The 21,521-nt window shown below is 36.5% G+C and overlaps 2 protein-coding genes and 1 pseudogene across 2 annotated transcripts in view; all 3 read left to right on the forward strand.

Moving 5' to 3' along the window:
* The window catches only part of LOC145766855 (uncharacterized), a 59,359-nt gene extending 44,314 nt beyond the window's left edge, over positions 1–15,045 (forward strand). The window contains exons 10-19 of the mRNA XM_082578557.1: positions 1,605–1,784; positions 2,096–2,275; positions 2,451–2,633; positions 3,675–3,860; positions 4,377–4,571; positions 6,588–6,776; positions 8,192–8,364; positions 10,726–11,585; positions 14,200–14,312; positions 14,445–15,045. Of these exons, the coding sequence (XP_082434683.1) occupies positions 1,605–1,784; positions 2,096–2,275; positions 2,451–2,633; positions 3,675–3,860; positions 4,377–4,571; positions 6,588–6,776; positions 8,192–8,364; positions 10,726–11,585; positions 14,200–14,288 (2,235 nt within the window). The 3' untranslated portion in view covers positions 14,289–14,312; positions 14,445–15,045. The remainder of the gene's footprint in view (positions 1–1,604; positions 1,785–2,095; positions 2,276–2,450; positions 2,634–3,674; positions 3,861–4,376; positions 4,572–6,587; positions 6,777–8,191; positions 8,365–10,725; positions 11,586–14,199; positions 14,313–14,444) is intronic.
* A 3,922-nt stretch (positions 15,046–18,967) lies between these two features.
* On the forward strand, positions 18,968–19,832 carry LOC145766856 (protein FAM200C-like). Its single transcript, XM_082578558.1, has 2 exons — positions 18,968–19,617; positions 19,730–19,832. The coding sequence occupies exons 1-2, from the start codon at positions 18,968–18,970 to the stop codon at positions 19,830–19,832; spliced, it is 753 nt and encodes a 250-aa protein (XP_082434684.1).
* A 236-nt stretch (positions 19,833–20,068) lies between these two features.
* On the forward strand, positions 20,069–20,560 carry LOC145765944 (zinc finger BED domain-containing protein 5-like; annotated as a pseudogene).
* The last annotated feature ends 961 nt before the right edge of the window (positions 20,561–21,521 follow it).

Here is a 21,521-nt window from a genome sequence, read left to right on the forward strand (position 1 = left end):
ATATAATGCGAAAACAACACGTAGGCAACAATGACGAAACAAATGCTTCATCATCATTGTCTACCTGGCAGGAGATTTGACACTAGCGAAACGGTTTAAACGATTCCTGATGAGGACACATGTACGATTGTACGTGTCGAAAACGATTGGGTTGATTTTTTTTTAATCATGTTTTATCTCTGTGTAATAAAACATGTTAAACCCGCTAAGGTCGCTTTGTTTTGTCTGTCTATGGTTCAAAAGAGCAAAATCTCTATCAAAGCTTTATATGAATTTAATCAAACTTATTTAGATTTGTCATTTTTACTCTTTTGAGTTGTGAAACGTTTAGGCATATGATAATAAATATGTTGGAATATTATTGGATAGATCCTTTATAATGGTCCAAATATGTTTTAGCAAATTTATATGCAGTAGCTAGGGATGGTAGAAGTAATATGTATTCCACTATCCCGTTGTTTACATTTGTAAACAACAAAGCCATGTTTCTTTAGGCCTAATCTTTATTCATATAACTGAGAATGCAACAACACATTAAGATGCTTTGCTTATACGTGGAATCTAAATATTGAGTTTTTTTTATTGTTTTTGGCATCTATCCATCTCTACAATTTAATATTTGTCCCACGTATTGCTAGGGTTGGTGGCCAACAATCTTCTAGTGTGTTTTATGTCACTTCTTCATGCCACTGGCTCTGAGGTTCAACCAAGACGAAATCTGCCAACCGCAGATCTTATCCAACGTATTCTTGAGGAATGATTTTATTCATGTAGTCCACGTAGTCTAGCCAACGCTTCTTAGGAAGTTTCTCAAGGGTTGTCCCCATGGACGTTAAATGATTGAATTTTTTTCGGCCACGCGACGTTTTCACGCTTTGCACGTGTCCGTACCAATGTAACCTTCATCTCATGACATCTCCAAGTTGTTGGATGCTAAACCTGAATCTCAACTTTTCCATTGTCATTAAGTTAGACAGGAACTTGGAGCAGATCCATCGTACCATTGCATTATCATTGCAACGTAGCCAATTTCGCTTTTCGAGATGTGATGGACAAAGTCTCACTCGCATGCAGTATAAGACACCTCACACACGTATTACGCACGTAATCTTGACTACCGAAGGGAATATCCTTGTCCGGATAAGCTTGAGCTCATGTAAAATCTTCCAAGCCAATTACACCCTCGCTGCGACGGCATCCATACAACCTCCGAATTTCCAAATCATGTCATCAAAATAACAAAAGGCATGCACAACATGGAATTCTATATTACCAATTGTTAGTAGTTGGCTCCAAAACTTTCTTCATTTCTTCACAAAGTGTATGCTAACGACCTGTTTTAGCCTGATGTTTAGGTTTGCTGTGGTCATACCGGTTTGCACTAGCTTTCGGAACACAGTCTCCTAGTCATGTGCCATGTCGAATGATCATTTTGTTTGGATCCTATCCAGGATTTTGGATCCAGGATTCAATCAATTTTTGCTTTTGTTTTGATGTGAAGCAGGCAGGAGATTCCCGATTTCTTAATTATTCCTTAATGATCAACCCTAGTAATTTAGCATCCTCATCTCCGCACCTCTGAAAGTGCAAATAACTATATTAAGGAATCGATTCAATCTATTCCTGACAATGGCAACGTTGAAACGTCTTACCAGTCAACAAGTGATGAACCAAACCAAAAACTTGAAACACTTGATTCAGAACATGCCAAGGAATTCCAATCAATCATACAAGAAAACGATATCATTGAAACGGCGTTGACAATTCAGAGCACACAGAAAGAGGTAAAATAACTTTGGTTCGATACAGACACAGGTCACTGTAGTTGAAGCTGAACGAAAGCGGTTGCTTTTTAAAGCATTTAAAGAAAAAATTTAAACCAGTTTACTGCTTGTAGTTGTGATTCTATGAACGTCCGTAATTATGTCTTGTGTCACAGGCTTCTGGACTTTACAAATATGCGAAACTAGCGGAATTGAATCTAAATAGAAACTTAAAATTTTATTTTCCGTTGGAACTATGTTTCTTTATGATGTAGTCATCTAGCAACACTACCGTACTTTTATTATACTAAAATACAAACAATTATATTAAGGAATCGATTCAATCTATTCCTGACAATGTCTATTTTGAAACGTCTGATCAGTCAACAAGTGATGAACCAAACCAAAAACTTGATACACTAGACCTGGAACATGCCAAGGAATTCCAAAAAATCATACAAGAAGACGATATCATTCAAATGGCTTTGCCAATTCAGAGCAAACAAAAAGAGGTGAAATAACTTTGGTTCGATAAAGACACAGGTCACTGTATTTGAAGCTGAACAAAAGCGGTTGCTTTTTTCTTGGACGCTACGCTACTGGTGATAACTATGTTCCTTTATGTTGTTGTCATCTAGCAACACTACCGTACTTTTATTATGCTAAAATACAAATAATTATATTAAGGAATCGATTCAATCTATTTCTGACAATGCCGATTTTGAAACGTCTGACCAGTCAACAAGTGATGAAACAAACCAAAAACTTGAAACACTTGATTCAGAACATGCCAAGGAATTCCAATCAATCAAAGATAACGATGCTGAAGTTGCATTGGCAAGTTTGATGACTCAGAAAACACAGAAAGAGGTGAACACTTGTCAGTAGTTGACACATTTTTAATACTCGAGGTGATTCATCAATTTTGCGATATATTTTTGGTGACAAACAAAAAAATGAAGTTTTTTTTATTCGAACTGGTTCTATCTTTTTTATACAACTTTAAATTTTATGTTTAGAATTATCATAAGTGTTAAACATTATCGTTTTTTATAATTTTTATTTATTCTGATGGACAAAACTCAAAGGATTAATTGATGCAATTTGTTTTATTATTGCACTATTACTTCCAAACAATGAAATTTATGTTGAAATATCGTCACATGTTCCTGCAATATAGACATATCAGAAATTGAAAAACATTATCAAAATTGATATCGTGTGACTAATGGTATTAGTGAAGATATAAGAATCAAAGTATAACAATTTGTAATGTTTTGTCTTTGCTTTTGTGTTGTATCTTCACCACAGATCTAACAAACCAAGTCAAGGTTGTTGCTGTAGGCTACTGGCAATTAGATGATTTTATGTTAATAGAAACTGAATCAAACTTGAGTACTTTGCAAAGCCAAGAAAACTATAAACTAATTGTGTTAAAAATACTGTATGAGTTTTATCCTTCTTCTGAAATAATTTTATCACTACATTTTATCACAATATTTTGAAATTACAGAAGTTCTAGACTCAGATACGCATGTGGTTATCACGTATTTATAAAATATTAAAACCGAATATCTTCAAACTTAAACCAGTTTGAAAAACTGTTGGCTTAAACCTAAAACCGTTGAATCATCTCAAGCATCAGGATTTTGTTTTTGAAGTTGTTTAATTTTTGTTTACATGATCTAAATAGTCTCTAATGTGCCACAATACGGACTCTAAGACTTATTAAATCAAAATAGAACTTTGCTCATATTTTTTGTGAGCATGTTTTCGAATAGTCCATGAAAACATGAGCGAAGTTTACTTGAGAAACACTTTGCTTGTCAGAGACTATAAAAAGCATTTCAAGCCAATATATTTTATGGCATATGTAGTGTTTTTGTTTTAAAGCCTTCATTTTTTATGCAGCTTATACATACGACTTCTAGTGCTAACATCCTTCAAGAAAATTACCAATTGCCAATGATTGAACCGATACAAGAAACAGGAACATCTCATTCAAAGCAAGCTGAAGAGTTTCAAACAATTAAACAAGAAGTTGAAAGTGACGCTCAATGTGCATCAACAAGCTTGAGTGATCAGAGCTCATTGGAAGTAAATTGACTTTTTTTGTTGTGTTCCAGCTGGTCACTAAAGTTATACACAGTGCAAAAACTGATTTTACTAATCACTGCATTTAACTTGTTGATGTATGACACAAATGAATATCTGTGAGAATTTGAGTTTTGAAAATTTGATTCATCATCCCAATTTGCATAACTATATGAGAAAGTTGCCACCATTGAGCAGTTGCAGTTGATTTAAGCAAAATGCTCTACCTTGGTGCTAGGACAGTATAAACAAATGCATTTTTGTTTAGAACATTGCAATAGTATATTACATGGCGGTTCGAAAAACATGAAATAAGTTCAATTGTAATTAATCTCCAAGGTTGTATTTAAAGTTTACCAAATTAGCTACAGGAGCACTTTGCTTGTCAGGAGTCTTTGGAAGACATTGTAGGCATATATATTTTATGGCATGTACCGGCCAAATACAACACGGCGAATCCTGCTATTTTATGGCATATACTACTTTTTGGTTAAATAACGTTCAATACTTTTTATGTAGTCCACACAAGAGACTCCTAATAGGAACATCCTTCAAGAAAATGACCCATTTCCAAATAATGAACTGATACAAAGATCACAAACAGTAGATCATCTAAAGCAAGCTAAAGAATTCCAAATTAATAAACAAGGAGACAAGACGACTGATGTTCAAAGAGCATTAACACAGTCAAAGGTTCAGAATAAACCTAACAAGGTAAGTTAAGTTTGCTTGTGTTTTCTCCACAGTCACCTACGTCATACACGATTCTAAAACTAAATAAGGTTATAAATCGCTGAATTTTATTTTCGATTCATGACACAAATGTAGCTTATTTACGTTTTGTTCTTATAATAAATTACATTGTTTTAATGTTTTATAATTTAATGTCTGGAAAGCTTTTTTTGCAAAATTTAGGAATATAGTAAAGGATTTCGAACAGGTTTGTCAAAGGAAATGATTGTCATGCATATTGACAATCTGCCAAAGAACAGTGAAAAACTATGGACTTTCAACGTATGCACTAAATCAATAAGTCAACTGAATCAATGAATAAACTGAAAATAGAACTCTTTATCCATACTAGCACAATGCATGCTTGGAAGTGAATTGTCTAGGACACTTTAAACGAGAATGCAGTCAATTCAGATATTTCCTTTAGAAACGCAAAAAGTTTTAAAATAAGTTACATTAAAAAAGGTAAATTATTGAATAAAAGTGACATAACTCCCGATAAACTTCCTCCTAAATTTCTGAAACACTGTGGTTCGAAATGTCTGGCTTCGTTTCTAAGAAATTCTACTCAGCCTGCTTGAGGGGAAACTTGATACTGAAGATATGGCGGAAAGTCACTGTAGTTGCCTTGCTTAAACTAAATAATCCCCCTGATGATTCCAAGAGCTATCGCCCCATATCACTGCTGTGTGTCCCTTACAAGATAATGGAACGACTTCTTTTGGCCAGACTCAATCCTGTGATTGATATGCAGCTGCTTGAAGAACAAACTGCATTTCGACGCGGATGTTGCACCATTCATTAAGTAGTCTAACTTAAGCTAACCAATGACATCGAAGACAGTTTTGAGAAGAGTAACAAGGCAGGAGTAGTTTTGGTTAACTTTACTGCTGCCTATGACACGGTATGACATCAAAGCTTAAAGCACTCCTCCAAAAAAATCTTAGCCTTTGTATTTTCAATGTGCTTTTTTTTGCTGAGAGTACAATCCAGTGTCGCCCTAAAGTAGACGAGGTTAGGACAATGTTTCAGCTCTGTTCCTGACCAGGAGACTGTGAAGATTTTTGCAACTTCTCTGTTTTTGAAGTGGAAAGAACATACTTCTGTGGTTAAAGCGTTGGTTTGAGATGATTGTTGTTGTAATATTGTGTTTGCTCCAGGAGGGACTTTGTGAGATGTTGTGTTCCAGCATTAAAGGTCTTTTTTGTGACGTTATACAAAAACCATCGGCGAATATAAACCGCATAGTGTGTTGATCTAACAGCTGTAAACCTGCAAGCATGCGATGGTAGCTACCTTGAACTCTGGGCGTTGCGCGAAAAATAATAATTGTTGGTGTATACTGTATATTTAACAGTAACGGTGCTAAAACACTTCCTTGAGGAATTCCGTTTTATTGATGATGCCATAGACTTGTTTTTGTATTTAGAATCACTTGGACTCGTCTGTTGAAAAGAAATGTTGCTATTAGCTTTGTTACTGCAGCATATTTGGGCATCTGCAAGATCTTTTTCAACAAGAGACGATGGATGACAGTAGGACCGGCCGAACATAGATCAACAAATGCAGCACCAGTAATCATTCTTTTTGGAAATCGATTTCAATATGTTGCGTTAGACACAGCAGTAACTGTTGACCTGCAATTGACTTTCCAGGTCAAAAGCCAATTGCTGCGGAATTAGGTATGGTTTAACAGCAGCTGGTCGTCGGCCAAGAACTACCCTTTCGAATAGGAGACACAGTAAAAAAGTTGGTCTGAACCAATTGCTAGAGATGGATCTTTACCAGGGTTCAGGAAAGCGATAATTCTTGCTTTTAACCTGATTTTAGGAGAGTTTTTGCCTTTGAATAGTTGTAACGATGAAATAATATTGTATTGTTATAATTCGCTCTGCTTGACTTTTTTGCTTGACTTAAACACTTTTTGTGGTGTTAACAGTAATTGTTATTTAATTTTTTTTTTGTTATAAATATTAAAAATTTATTTTTATTTTTCAGTCCAAACAACGACTTTTTGATGATGACGCATTTCAAGGAAATACTCAGCCAACTAATGCTGAACTAATACAAAAACCAGAAACGTTTCATGCAGAACAAGCTGAAAATTTCCAAACACCTAAACAAGACTCAGAGAATCCGGTTCAAACTTTATCGACAAGCTTAAAATCTCAAAACATACATCATGAGGTGAATTCACGTTTGATCGTGTTTGGAAAATTATTAATATTAACTCTGATCAGGGATGATTTAAATAAATAATTTCTTATTGGTAAACTTAAGCTATTGTTGATAAACTATTCAATTGTTGATGAACATAAAATCTTGTCTAGTAAGTTTACAATGGAGCTTAAGAATGACACTGTCAAGAGCCGTATCGCCCTCATCTTTCGTTTACTACATGGCAGTTTTGGGCAAGAATGCATAGTCGACGCTTTGCTTCACGTGGATACCATTATCGAAGGCAAATTTGAAGATTGACAAATTAAAAAGCATAAAACTTTCTAAAAATAAAATAAAACAAATACTGCTATTAATACTACAAAAAGTGCTCAATGCTAAGCAAAACATCCAAGCAGAGTAAATTACATCAATTATACAGATACTATTCAGTATCGTATTCACTAATCACCTTTACAGCCTGCTTTACCCTTAGTTGTGATTGTAGTGGGCGCTGCGTAGTATGAACTATCCGCTCATATCATTCACTATCCGTCAACAGGACGGCGACAGCCTTGGACACTTATGGTGGCAAGGAAGCGTCTGAGCTATACTTGACCCCAGAATCAAGAAATTATGCTGAAATAAAAACAAAAACGTGGGAAGATGAGCTTGTTTGATGTAAAATTAGATCTAAAATATAAGGATCAGCCAGTGAAATTGGGCCCTTACACCTCTTAAGGGGCATGATGACTGCAAACAGTACATGCGTGACAGCATTCGTTTTTGGTACTGCTATTTTAATTGGAAAGACTATTTTAAGCTATCATTTTCAAGCTATTCAAGCTTATTCAATCTATTCAAATACGGTATATCAACCTATTTTTATTAGTTTTTAATTAGAAAGGCCAAACACGTGTAGCATATACGATACGTGTTTGGTTAATTCTTCGAACCATTACAGGAATTAATCTATTCTGGAAATTTCTATCTCTTTTTAATAATGGCCAAGATTTTTGTGGTTTGATAATATTTTCCGTCAAGAGGAAATAAAATATTCTTTCGGTAGACAAAATTTTCATGAGGGTATATCTTTGAATGATTCTGTCTGGACAGCTATAAGCCCAAATGAGAATGACCCCTTAATCAGAAAACAGCGAAGCTCTTCTCTCTTGTTCTGTCAAAGCGCGATTTCACTAGACGTTTTGCAAACAATTCTTATACAATTTGGGTAGAGAGGTAACTGTATAATTCTTATACAGGTTGCAAGTACCACGTCTCCACATATTGTTACTCGCTTTTGTGGTTAGTAGACCATTTACTCTAGGCTAGAGAGCAGAGTTTTCACGTCTCGACTATTCGGGGTGTGATAGGCCGGTTATTGAAGGCTTTTACGTTATGGTTAGTTTCGTGTCATTGGTTGCTCACATATATTTCTACTTCAGCTTCGAATTTTTTCTCGTGATGAATTGCTTTGTGCGTTTGGCGAGGAAGGAAAACTAGGAGAAGGCGCATATGGAGTTGTTTGGCTGGCTTTTCATGAAATTCACGATGCTGTGGCTTTAAAATGTTTAGAAACTTTTGCCGGTTTCAAAAAATCAAAAAGCTTGGAAAAACGGTAAGTTACCACATTTTTGTAAAAAAATGCATAGACTATCTTAGTATTTTTTTTTTTAGTCTTGCATTAGCAAACTGAGGGCAAGATATTATTTGACCTAAAAAATGATTCTTTGACTAGGCTAGAATACACCAAGTGGCAACTACCTGCTGCTTGCTGAAACAAATTAGTTTTTCGTTCTGCAATTTAAATTGCACAATTTACTTCAGGTTGGTGAACTATAATTATGCTGTTATTAAAATTTTAGTTCAGGTACCTTCTTTAACAATGTATTTACAGAAATGGTTTCCATTTGTGTGTTTTAACAGGAAATGACCAAAGCCGGCATGAATATTATTAACACACACCGCTAATCCGGCATCTGTATCGACACCATAATTTTTCTCGATTCAATATCAGTATTTAGGGTAAAAAATTGTTGATGATGTAATATGTTGCTCAATACCACACTCTAAGAAAAAATTTAGGAAATCTTGAACGCCCGTGAGATGACATTGGTTTAATAGTAGGAAAGGTGTCAATCTTTTCTATGGAGTCTTTTACATAATATGTAAATCAATCATATTATGATTGATACATCATTTTTTGCAACGAGTTGTATACTGAAACGTTCTACTTAGTTAATGCACTGCGTGGTAAGTTGAGGACACACAAAAGTAATTACTATTAGACCGGGAGCCAGGTCGATTTATTTGACTGTCAGGGTCAGTAAGGTTTGACAAGTGTTTCTAAACTGAAATTTTGTGTAGATTTCAAAAATAAACCTCTTACTTGCACTAGCCTCACCGTTTTTGTTATATTAAGCATTTTCCGAGATGATATTACCTGTCAATATCGCTATATCCGTTAGGGTGCACCATTTGCTCCCCGACCTTTAGCAAACAGCCTGAACTTTTTTTTGCTGATGAGGTTATCTTAGAAAACAACTTTTGCAAAGTTTCATTTTGATTGGACAAAGTTTAACCCCCCACCCGGCAATTTTCTAAGGGGACTAACGGCATTTTCTTCACATTATCGCCACTAGATGGAGCTGCTTACAAGATGCAACTGCATATTTACTTTGGAAACATACCCCTCTTCATTCTGCATAATTTAAAAAAAAATATCTGAGTTGGCCAATGGGAAGCAGAAATATGGGCAGTTTTGTACTCTCCACTATCGCAATACTGCCTCTAGTGGCCAAAACATAACTACAATTATCTCCTTAAATGTTCATCTAATTGAAGCAAAACTGGTGTCTAACCCCCCATTTTCAAGGGTGGTGAGTTCATTTTTGCTGCTAGTTTTAAAGATTTTAGCCACTAGGTGGCAGAAAACCTGCTTTTTGTAAGTTTAAGCTAACGTAACCGCTTGGACTTTAAATATGCAAAGTTTCAACAAATGCAATTCATTGAGATGTATATCATTGAAAACAAACAAAGAAACAACAGTGCAACATCTATTGTAATTGTGATAGAGATTGTACAGCAATAACCTTACACAAATTTCACATCATAAAGGTCACACAGGTAATGAAACAGTAAACTCGCAATTAGATTTTCAGATACCATGACGCTGAATCTATTTTCCTATTTCTTTGGTTTGGTAATTTTTTTCGGGAATTCTCTACTACTTGTAAAATGTTTTGGTATCGTTCTTTCTTGACAGCAGTCCCATGAAAATCCTGGACCAGTTTGACTCCTCCCTCTGCTGTGTCATTAACCACACTGATGTTATTCACAATTGTTTTTGCAATTTTGTAAGTCTCATTGTCATCCCAGCTTTCGATAAGTTCACTTAAAAATGCTGAGTCAAATTTCAAGACTTTAAAAAATGACCAAGAGTCTTTTCCAATATAGTCCTGGAGATCCCTGGATGTGTCTGCTGGGAGTTCAGGGAAACAAGGTTTTTCAAATCCAGAGTCAAACCTTTTTGTGCACACACCGTCATTTTTAACTAAGATCATTTTTTGTGCCATCAGTTCTTTGGTTGAAGTTTTCACACTCTGAATGAAAAAAGCCAACGGTACAAGCTCTTCTGTCAGATACCACATATGTTTTTCAAAAATTTTGTGCTAAACCCGCAATGGCACCATCAATTGCATGATAATTAAAGAAGGAGTGAATGAACAGTTGGTCATTTTTGGAGCAGTTGATGGTTCAGGATCAATTAGCCACCACGGGATATAACAAAATATCGTATCACGTTTGCGATAGCTTAATAAAATTCTTCGTTATATGCATTTACACTGTTTTTGTGCTGTTTAAAAAACTTAGCAAACATAAGTCAAAAAAAGTTTTTGCTGTGCTACCTTAGTCGCCAATTTCAAATATTGTATTCTTTGCAAGACTAAATTGCTATAAGCAGCATCAATGTTTTTAGGATCAAAAATGAATTGGAATGTCTCCAAACTGCAAACAATGATAATGTGGTGAGAGTTCTTGGATGTACGCAGTGGTCCAATGTAATTGCTATTGTAATGGAGTATCTTCCTGGTGGAAGCTTGATGGACTTAATTGAAGATGAGGATATCGAAATCAATCCTTTCTTGCAACTTCGCATGTGTGCTGATGTTGCAAGCGGTCTTTCATTCATTCACAATTTTTCGAAACAAAAGCGTCTCATTCATGGAGATATAAAAGCAGAGAATATTTTGCTGACAATGTATCTTTGCTGCAAGATTTCAGATTTTGGAAGTGCTAGAATCTCATCGCACTCACAAGCCATCGGGCCGACGTCCAGCGAAATGCAGCAGAAAATTCAATTTTCGCAGATGTACTCGCCTCCAGAATTCATTCAAAAACCTTTGATAAAAAAGAAACCCACTTATGACATTTACAGCTACAGTATCCTTGTATATATTGTGCTTAGTCGCGAATTACCTGTAGAACATACCAACATGCCGCTCTACAATACAGCCATTAGTGAAGGGCAGCGACCCGATCTCGAAACTATCATCGAACGTAAAAATGCTGTTGAAGCTAGTGGAAAAAATGATGAAGTCAAATCCATCGACACATTGATAAGTGTCATGAAAGATTGTTGGCAACAAGAGCCACTTGATCGACCAACGATGCTGCAAGTAAAACAAAGAGTGTTGAAAGTTTTAAATGAAATCCCAATGGAAGACATTCTACATGACGTGGAGATAGCAGTCAAAAACATGAATATGAAACCCCCTTCGAAGGATCAATACAAATGTATTCCATTGCAGCACCTTCAACCATTTGGCTCATTAAACAGTAAGTCAAACAATTTGATTTTTTTCGTGGAATTATTGACAATGTCGCATTCATTTAAAGTGCAAAAACTCTGCTGCAAAGTATTATTGCTATTTTAGTACAATAATTGAAATGGCTACTGTTTGCCTTGCGTAGTCTTTGGTACAACAAAATTTGACTAACTCAACACCGGCTAACTCAATGTTTTGTCTAATTCGACAACTTTTTTTCGTGGTGCCGTCAGAATGTCTGGTGCCCAATCAGTCCGCAAAACTTGACTCTGGATAACTAGACGCTTATAGTTACAGTTTCTTTTCACACATTTTGTCTTCTCTTTACGCTTGCAAGCTAGGAGATTTCAAGTTTCAATTTTGTTTATTTACAATTTATGTGACATGTGTTGTGACAGGTGTTTGTGACATGTGTTTATGACATGTTTTATGTGACATGTGTTTTTGTGACAGCGTTTGTATATCAAAAGTTGTTAGAAAATAAATGTGTGGATAAAATAATTCCACGCGTCAGGCCATAGCTGCCAAAAATGGCTTGATCCGAATGAGGTTAAGCTTGAGATACTTTAAGTTGCCAAGACATTGTATATTTTTAATTTGAATCAAAATCTTAAAAAAAAACAGGCCTGTCTTTGAACTACGCACATGCTTTTCTAATGGAAACTTAAAGTTAATACACTGCTCGTTTGTATCTGCATTTGTCACTGAACTGACCACTTTCGAATTGTATTGTAACTTTAGTATTATATAATATTTTTTACACTGTATTGTAAAAAAATATTATTAAGAAAAAAATAATATGAATTACGTGCATTAATTTAATTTTAGCGTCCGAAAAAGAAACATACAAAAGCTTTCGCCGAATTTACTTTAATAAATATTTGATAATGAAGTTACTCACACAAAAATATGGAAAGCATTATATGTCAGATGAGAGCTCAATCCTTGGCATTATATAAATTCTAACATTCAAGTGTAGCAACAAGAAATTCCAATCAGTTTTAAACCTTCTGGCACATTAACATGAGCTTTGGGTCAGAAAAAGACACATTTTCATTTTTCTACAAAAATTTTGGTAAGATTTGGTCCGAACTTTATTTTACGGGTATGAAGCTGCAATAGCATTATTATTGTTTCACAATAACATGAAGTTAAAACTAAAAACAATTAAAAACTTTTAAAACGTTATACAGCTAATCAGAGCAAATTTAAGAATTCTAAATTCTAGCAATAATTATAAACCTTTGCGGAGTTACATTCAGTTACATAGAATGTTTGAAGGGCTTTGAGTGGTCTCTTATGGTTTGGTGCATTTTAATACATCATCATCATTAACTTGATCGGTCCCATCACTTGATCGGTCCCTTACATACTGCAAACACCTAGAACACTCGCGGAAAAGTGACAGCTCGTACTGCCCTCATGAAACGTCTTGCTGGTACAAGGGGGGGTGCTAGCCCCTCAGTGCTGAGAACAAGTGGTTTAGCCTTAGTCTACGCCCCTTCTGAATACTGTGCTGCTACTTGGTGAAGAAGTGCCCATACTGACCTTGTCGATGTACCAATCAACAACTGCCTGCGAACTGTCACGGGTTACCTCCTCCCAACTCCAACTGACTGTTTGCCTGTCCTTGCAAACATTGAGCCAGCTGCACTACGGCGCCAACGTGCTGTTTTTTCCCTGAGCCGTAAAGCCCTAAACCCTGGCCATCCGCTACACACAACCACGCTGAGATATCCACCAAAGCAGCGGCTAAAATCAAGAAAGCCATTTGTACGCGCTGCACAAGACCTTCTGGCAGCCTCTGGTGGAAGCCCTAGCAAACAGTGGTGCCACGCGGCGTGATGTGAACAATGGTCAAGCAGCACGTCCCCACTTCGCCAAGTATTCAGATCCCCGTCCAAAATCCAGCTGGGACATGGCCTCTCTAGACTTGCCTCATCAAGGCGTAACCGTTTGCTCACTGGTGTTGGACGCTATGGTGCAGACATGTTGCGTTGGGGCTTGGCAGAGAGTGCTGCTTGTGAGTGTGGCGAAATGCAGACGGCAGCCCACATTATCAAGGATTGCCGGCTATATAGATCACCCCATGGTATGGAAGGCCTAATTTCCATCGATGACGACACCAGGCAGTGGCTAACCAACGGATGCCCTGACATATAGCGACAATACGAGAGAAGAAGAAGAAGATCATCATTAAGTTCCTTTCTCTCGTCGAGGGTTGGAGGCAATGAGACGCCAAGTTTCTCTGTTGCGAGATTTTTTTACTGCAGTTTTTTAATTAAGTCCTGACCAGTCTACAATATCATTAGTCCAAATTCTTGGTGGTCTGCCCCTATTTCGTTTGCCGTTCATTTTTCCTTCTAGTAGTTGTCTTTGAATAGAATTATTGCGAATCATGTGGCCAAAATATTTCGATTTTCTAGATTTAATTGTTTGTAGAATTTCCATGTTGATTTGTATTCTGGATAGTACATCTTTGTTTGTGATTTTTTCCTTTCGTAAAATTTTAAGCATTCTTCTATAAATCCACATTTCAAATGCCTCAAGTCGTTTAACCATTTGTGGCGACAGTGTCCATGTTTCAATTTAATACACGTAACATTTTATCTTTGTTTCAACAGAGCAACGGGGTGAAAAACATACCCTTCACGAGTCTTTGTCAATGTTGAATTTGTCAAGCACTGCTGATTCTACTTACGATTCTGACTAAACTGCAGATATGCCAGTTAGAGAGGTTGGTTAATTTGTAGCTATTTACAAATTACAATACATAATAGATGATAAATAATATAAAAATACATACAGTTTTTGTAACAATTAAAATTAATATTAATGTTCATGTTTTAATACGTTTGTTTATGTGCAGATTTCACTGTATTCTGGCGGCTTGTTTGCAATCTTGATCTGTAATTGTGCTGATGTTGAATTTGCGTTGTTTCTTTGGTCTTTGTGGCATGGCCTGCCTGCGGACCCAGACGTTCACTCTTAATTGTCGCTTCTGCCGCGTTCCGGGAGTTGTTGTGTGTGAAGAGACAATTTACCTTGTTGTGTAGAAACCAGTATTGGTAAAGCAAGAGAAAGGGATGCCAGGACGTCTTTACGATGTGTGTAGACTACTTTTATTTGTGTTTAATCGTTGTGAAGTTCATAAGTGTTTATCAAAAATCAGATTTTAATCTCCACTTCAAACTCTTACCAAGTTATAGCCTACTACTTGATATTATTTCTTATCATTTCTAACTCCCTTAATTGAAAATAAACTCGCAGACTACCTTGAGTCTAATTTATCACAAATTGGAGAGCCTCTGTAGCGATCCTTTATGAAAAAAGTTAAAATAATTTAATTTTTTTTAACCAATCCACCAATTAACCAATGAACCCTATCTTCTAAAGACTCTGTAGTTTTTCTCGTAATTTTGTGAATACTTTCTGATCAACTTCGAAATATATTTACTGTAGAATAACAATATGTGCAAAACGTTTGAAAGCAGATAGATAAATTACATAAGATTTTTATCATCTACTGTAGTCAAATAATTTTAAGGTAATCAATTATCGTATAACATCCACTCGACCTAAAATTTATATTTCGACATGGTGGTTTACTAAATTTGGTGGTTTACTACAGCAATCATAAGTCTAGCGTAAAGGACAGTTCAGTCGATTCATTGAAATCAACAGAGCTTGAAGTAATAACACTGGTCTACACAAAATTTCAGGTTTGGGTTTTGACAACTGATTTTAGCTAATTTTGGGGCGCTGAATCCGAAAATGAACTCAGATTTTCTCTATCACATCACGTTTTTGAGATATGAAATATCCCTAATTTTTGAAAAAAATCAATTTTTGCCCCCCCTCTGTTGTCAAAACAAGGACTTCTGATGCAATAAACACTGTTTTACCTGCAATAATCTAGCTTTGATTAACAAACAAGCATTCTATATTATATTCACACAAATTTGCGTTGTCTTTATTAAAATTTCATGCCTTGGAATAAAAAATAGGCATGCAAAAGAGCAACCATAATAACATCAAACGCTACATTATGCTGACGAACATGTCGATAGGACAGTGACAAGGTATTTTCTGAATTATAGCCTACAGTTCACACAATATGCACATAGACATTCCAATGGAGTGCAGAAATTCTAAAGACACACACAGAAATAGCAAAGTGCCAAAATAAAGATTGACTCAAAGGGACTTGGGCAGGGCGAGTTCAGAAACAGTCAAAAAAAGAGCTTTCATAAATATGAACTCTTCACTTATAAGCTTAAAAAGGCTCTTTTGAGGGACTTTCTTTTATGAGCAGCATCTGGAATTTCTCTTTTAAAACTACAACAATAGTCGGCCATCATGACAATCCCACCGACCTTGATAACGTTCCTGCATAATTTTAATATCCTGGTGGAAACGTTCACCCTGTTCTTCACTAACTTTCTCAAGGTTTTCTGGAAACTCATCCGCATGGCTTTTCAAATAGTGAACTTTGATGCTCATCCTGCATCCCAAATCTTCAAAACTAAGCAGTAGCTCCCTTAAAAGATCTTTATAATTTTCTGCTTTTCTGTTTCCCAAAAAATTTCTCACAACAGCACCGAAAGTATTCCAAGCTCTAGCCTCGAATGGCAACATTGATTTTACAAAATTTTCATCCTTTAACAATTGCCTGATTTGTGGTCCATTGAAAATCCCAGCTCTTTTTTTCTCTTCACTGAGACCAGGAAAAGCATAACATATATACTTAAAACACTCTCCTTCATGATCCAAAGCTTTTACATATTGTTTCATGAGACCAAATTTGATGTGAAGAGGAGGCAAGAGGATCTTTTTGATATCAACTAACTGATCACGTATGATATTTTTGTCTCCAGGTGTCAAGGTGAGCCTTGGAGCCCACTCTTCTTTGTTCCAGTGCTGATCCTTGGCCCTGCTGTCCCAGTAGCATAGGAAACATGGGTATTTGGTGTAGCCACTTTGTTGCCCCAGCAAAAAGTTCACCATTTTTAAATCTACACAGATGAGCCAACCATGCTCATGGTACTTTAACTTTTCAAGAACGGTTTTGATGTTCTGATACTCTTCTTTCATTGTCACCGAATGTCCTATCGGAATAGAACCGTAAACGTTACCATTGTGAAGTAGAACACACTTCAAACTTCGTTTGGAGCTATCAATGAAAAGTCTCCATTCGTCTGCATCATACTGTGGTAATCCCATTTCTAGAAGAAGCCCTTCTATATTGTTGCAATAAACGAAATTGGCCCCTTGTTTAAAAAGTTGGCTCTTTTTTGGCCCTTTTTGAACGTGCAGTTGGCTCCTTGCCAAATTTACATCTGGTAACCTTGCTGCACAGAGATAGCAGCTGACCCACAGATAACGCCTGAGAAGCCAAGACAGCGAGTTCAAGCCAGCATGGAAAAACTCAACGCTACCAATCTCCACTATGTCCTATTACGATTATTATCATAACAGGAATTTTTTTTATTTTAAAGGAAATCTGAACCAATTTATGAATTTAGTGTAAAAAGATCTCTATGTTTGAAAGTTTATAGCTGTCAGAAAATAATTATATTTGACATTTTACTGCACTAAAAAGGGTAAAAATTGGTCAATTTCATTAATAATGGCAACGATAGAAAGAAAACTTGATGTGATAGAGAAAATCTGAGTTCATTTTCGGATTCAGCGCCCCAAAGTTAGCCAAAATCAGTTGTCAAAACCTAAACCTGAAAAAAAAATTTGAAATTTGTAGACCAGTGTAATCCATAAGAGCAATAATTAAGTTAGAATAAAAAGTCGTGGCAGTCCTACAGCAATTCAACTACAACGCATCTTATTCAAATAAAATGCGAAGCTTACAAATAAAGAAGTGAGAGCGAATAATACCTAGGTCAAGTCACATTTTGGCCAAAACTGAGTTGTCGCTCAGTTTAAACTTTATTTGCAGTCCCAATTCACATGCGAAAACTTCTTAGCTGAAAGTTGGAGGGATAGGTGAACGGACATGCTGATTAAGTGTTACATTTGATCAAACAAGCTAAGAATAAGGGTCTATTAGTGGATTTTTTGGGGGCGATCGAGATAGTACTTACATAGGCCTGTAGGGTCGGCCTTTTGAGTGCGATGATTTTTGTTTAATTCAATGATAAATTGCGTTCAATATTTAAGTTTTCACAGAGAAGTTCAATTTATGCTTTAATTGAGCTAATGACATTGCCTGTCAATCGAACTATTGCAGTTTTTACTACGCGTTCAGGCCTACTATCATGCTGCAGGGGTTCAATTTTTTATATTGAATGATTTAATAATCCAAGGTATGGTTTTAAGTTTTTATTTTATGATAGTAATTATTATTTTGACATTTTTCTAAAATAAATAATTAAAAAAAGTGGTCCATTTTACCCCACCGCCTTAAAACTAGTTTTACCCTAAAGCCATTTTCTCCAGACCCTTAAAAATCTAATCTAAATAAATTTTCTTGGACCTAAAGTTGCATTAAAATCAATGTTTTTTACAACGAAGGGAAATTATGGTTCTAATAGTACACCAAAGGGTAGCCTATTCCTAAATTGGATTGCCGGAAACCTTTTTAACCAAATTCAGTTTAAACAAAAAGTTTAATATCTCAAACAATTTTCCTATATTTTTGCAAGAAGATCAGCCTCAAAATAATATTCGCAACCATATAGGCAACCATAGACCACTACTTGGCTTGCCTACCCCTTATTAGATCGACGTGATTGTAACTGCTCTAATTTATTCTGATACCGTTAGAACAGGGGTTCCCAACCGGTGGTACGCGTACCACTAGTGGTACGCGGGAGCTTTTCAGGTGGTACGCGAGCAGCTCTTCGTTGCATGTGATATGTAGTAGTATTGTCAAATAAAGTAGGCCTATTGCAACAATTATTTAATTTTGAGTTTCTAAAATATGCGAACAACACTTTTATTTCTTTCCGTACTAAATTCTCTGCACTCAGTAAGCTACTGTTGTCGGTCTTGCTCCCTGCTGTCATTGTTATTAATGCAATGCTGCTGTGCGAACTTAATGGTGTCTGTGACGAAACTATTATGGGTGCAATGTGAATGGTGTCTGTGACGAAACTATTACGTGTGCAATGTGGTCTGTGCAATTGCAGAATTGCGTTTATTCTGATGTTGGTTTTCCGACGTGTAGTGGCTGAATCCTGAACAGCATTACAGTTTTGTCTAAATATTTGAAAATGTCGAAGCGAAAGTATAGCGCAGAACCGTAGATTAATTAAGTATGGCTTCATTGCTATTCAACATCGTGGAGATAGCTTACCTCAGTGCGTGATTTGTATGAAAACCCTTTCAAATGCAAGTTTGCTTAAGCGGCATCTTGAGTCCAATCATGCAGATAAGATGAATCAAGATAAGAGTTATTTTAAGCGACTTGGGGAGAACGTGAAGCGACATCGCATGGATCACACAGGCCAGTTTCACCAAAATAATCCCGGAATTGTGAAGGCATCCTATGAAGTATCTCTTCTGATGGCCCAAAACAAAAAAGCTCATGTCATTGCCGAGTCACTTGTTTTGCCAGCAGCAAAGATATTAGTCAGAAATTTGATTGGAGAAGATTCAGTGGCAAAGTTGGATAGTGTATTGCTTTCTAACAATACTATGAAACGACGCATCGAGGAAATGTCAGTTGATATCACTGACCAAGTGATTGCAGGAGTAAGAGATTCAAAGTTTGGATTTGCCTTACAACTTGATGAATCCACAGATGTCACAAACTGCTGCCAACTGCTTGTCTACGTCCGCTTTACACAGAACGATACTGTAAAAACGGAGTTATTGTTGAATCATGAGGTGTCCACTACATCAAAAAGAAAAGATATTTTCAACTCTTTGGATCATTTTTTCAAGAAAAATGAACTGGATTGTGGAAATCTTGTCGGATGTACGACAGATGGGGCTCCCTCTATGCTCGGTAGAAAGTCTGGATTTCAAGCCCATGTCAAAGCTGTGTCACCTCGCGTCATAAGAGTTCACTGTTTCATACACAGGTTTGCTCTTTGCACAAAGGTTCTTCCTGCAAAGTTGTTAATGTGTTTGAACAGGGTAGTCAAAATCGTAAATTTTGTTAAAACATCAGCTTTAAATACTCGATTGTTTAAGGTTCTTTGTGAAGATCTTGGCTCAGACCACACTTGTCTCCTCTATCACACAGAAGTGCGCTGGCTCTCTCGAGGAAATACAACTAAGCGTCTTTTTGAAATGAGGAATGAATTACTTTTATTTTTCCAACAGAAAGACCATGAATTTCAAAACGATCTGGAGGACGTGGAATTCATTGCAAGATTGGCTTATTTGTCAGATATATTTGAAGCTTTCAATCATTTAAATCTGTCATTTCAAGGGCAAAACTGCACTGTCGTAGACTTTGTTTCAAAACTGGGAGCTTTTATCCGAAAGGTGGAATTATGTAGAAAAAATGTGGAAAACAAGCGCTATGGTATGTTTAAATTTCTGTCAGCCCTTAAAATGGAAATCAGTGATGACTTTTCCAGAGAAATTACCTAGCACCTCTCGCTGCTAACTGCTGAATTGCAGCATTACTTTCCAGATACTACAAACTGCCCATACATCACAGATCCTTTCTCAGTGGACCCAGCCGACCTACCTGTCGGTACAGGGGAACAAGAGGAACTAATAGACATGCTGGAGGATCAGACAGCAAAAAAACAACTCAAAGAATGTTCTGCACTAAACTTTTGGCTTAGTATGGCTTCTTCATACCCAACGCTAGCTTCCCACGCTGTTCCACAACTACTGATTTTTCCTTCTACTTGGGAATGCGAGCAGGGATTTTCTTTTCTTATGAACATCAAATCAAAAAATCGAAACCGAATATGTGCCCCTGAACATGACTTCCGATGTGCTATTAGCAAAGTTATGCCACGCATCGATCAACTGGTGAAAGATAAACAAAAACAAAAATCTCATTAAATTTAGTTGTATTGTGTTTGTGTTTGGTTGTGTCTTTTTCTTTGTTATTCTGATGCGTTCTGTGCTGTGTGGTGCAATGGACTCTGTGAAGTTTTGTTGCTACTTTTGCTACTTTCGCTGACTTTACATCCAGATTCATCATCTTGCAAATAATTTAACATTGGATGAAATTAGTTGTTTTGAAAATAGTGGTACGTGTTGACAATCCATGGTGGCTAAGTGGTACGAGAACATAAAAAGGTTGGGAACCCCTGCGTTAGAAACATTATATAAGCCTACGCAGTGCAGTGGTTAAGCACGTGACTCAAGATCAAGCAGAGCTGTTTCGGCTTTCGAAGTAGGCCTACGCGCTTGAGCAAAGCATTTCAGGACTGCTCACCATTCAGCGGAATCTAGTGTATGGAATAATTCCCCAGAAACAATACTTCAACAATCAGAAACTTCACTCTGGCAAACTCAGGGACGGCCCTGCGTCGGTGGTTCAAAGCTTCAACAAGTAGCCTATGCGAAACTACCAGGAATAAACTATCAGAGGCTTTGTCAGGCCGGCGATATAAAGTACATTCAAAACCAACCACCCAACTACTTCCATTTTTTCCTAAGTGATAAATATTAGCTAAACGTTGACCGTGGAGTCATAGGTGTAGGAGCTTGTGGTGCAGGGAGTGCGATCGCATTTTTTAATTTTTCATCATAATTATTTACTTACGATATCATCACATTCCTACCCGAGTTATCCAAGGACACAATCGGTAAATTTTTAAAGTGTTTATTATAACCTGGCCTGGAATCGAACCTAGACCTACCAGCACTAGAGCCGAAGACGAAAACCACTGGACCAATGATTTTGCTTATTCAAACTTGGCAACCTTGCACTGTTAGCAAACAAAACTTCTCTCACTTGTCGTTTATTGCCGTTGTCACTATGTTTACGAACGTTGAAATTACGTAACAATATAAC

The sequence above is a fragment of the Aplidium turbinatum genome, chromosome 3 (genome assembly GCF_918807975.1).
Source record: "Aplidium turbinatum chromosome 3, kaAplTurb1.1, whole genome shotgun sequence".
NCBI lineage: Eukaryota > Metazoa > Chordata > Ascidiacea > Aplousobranchia > Polyclinidae > Aplidium > Aplidium turbinatum.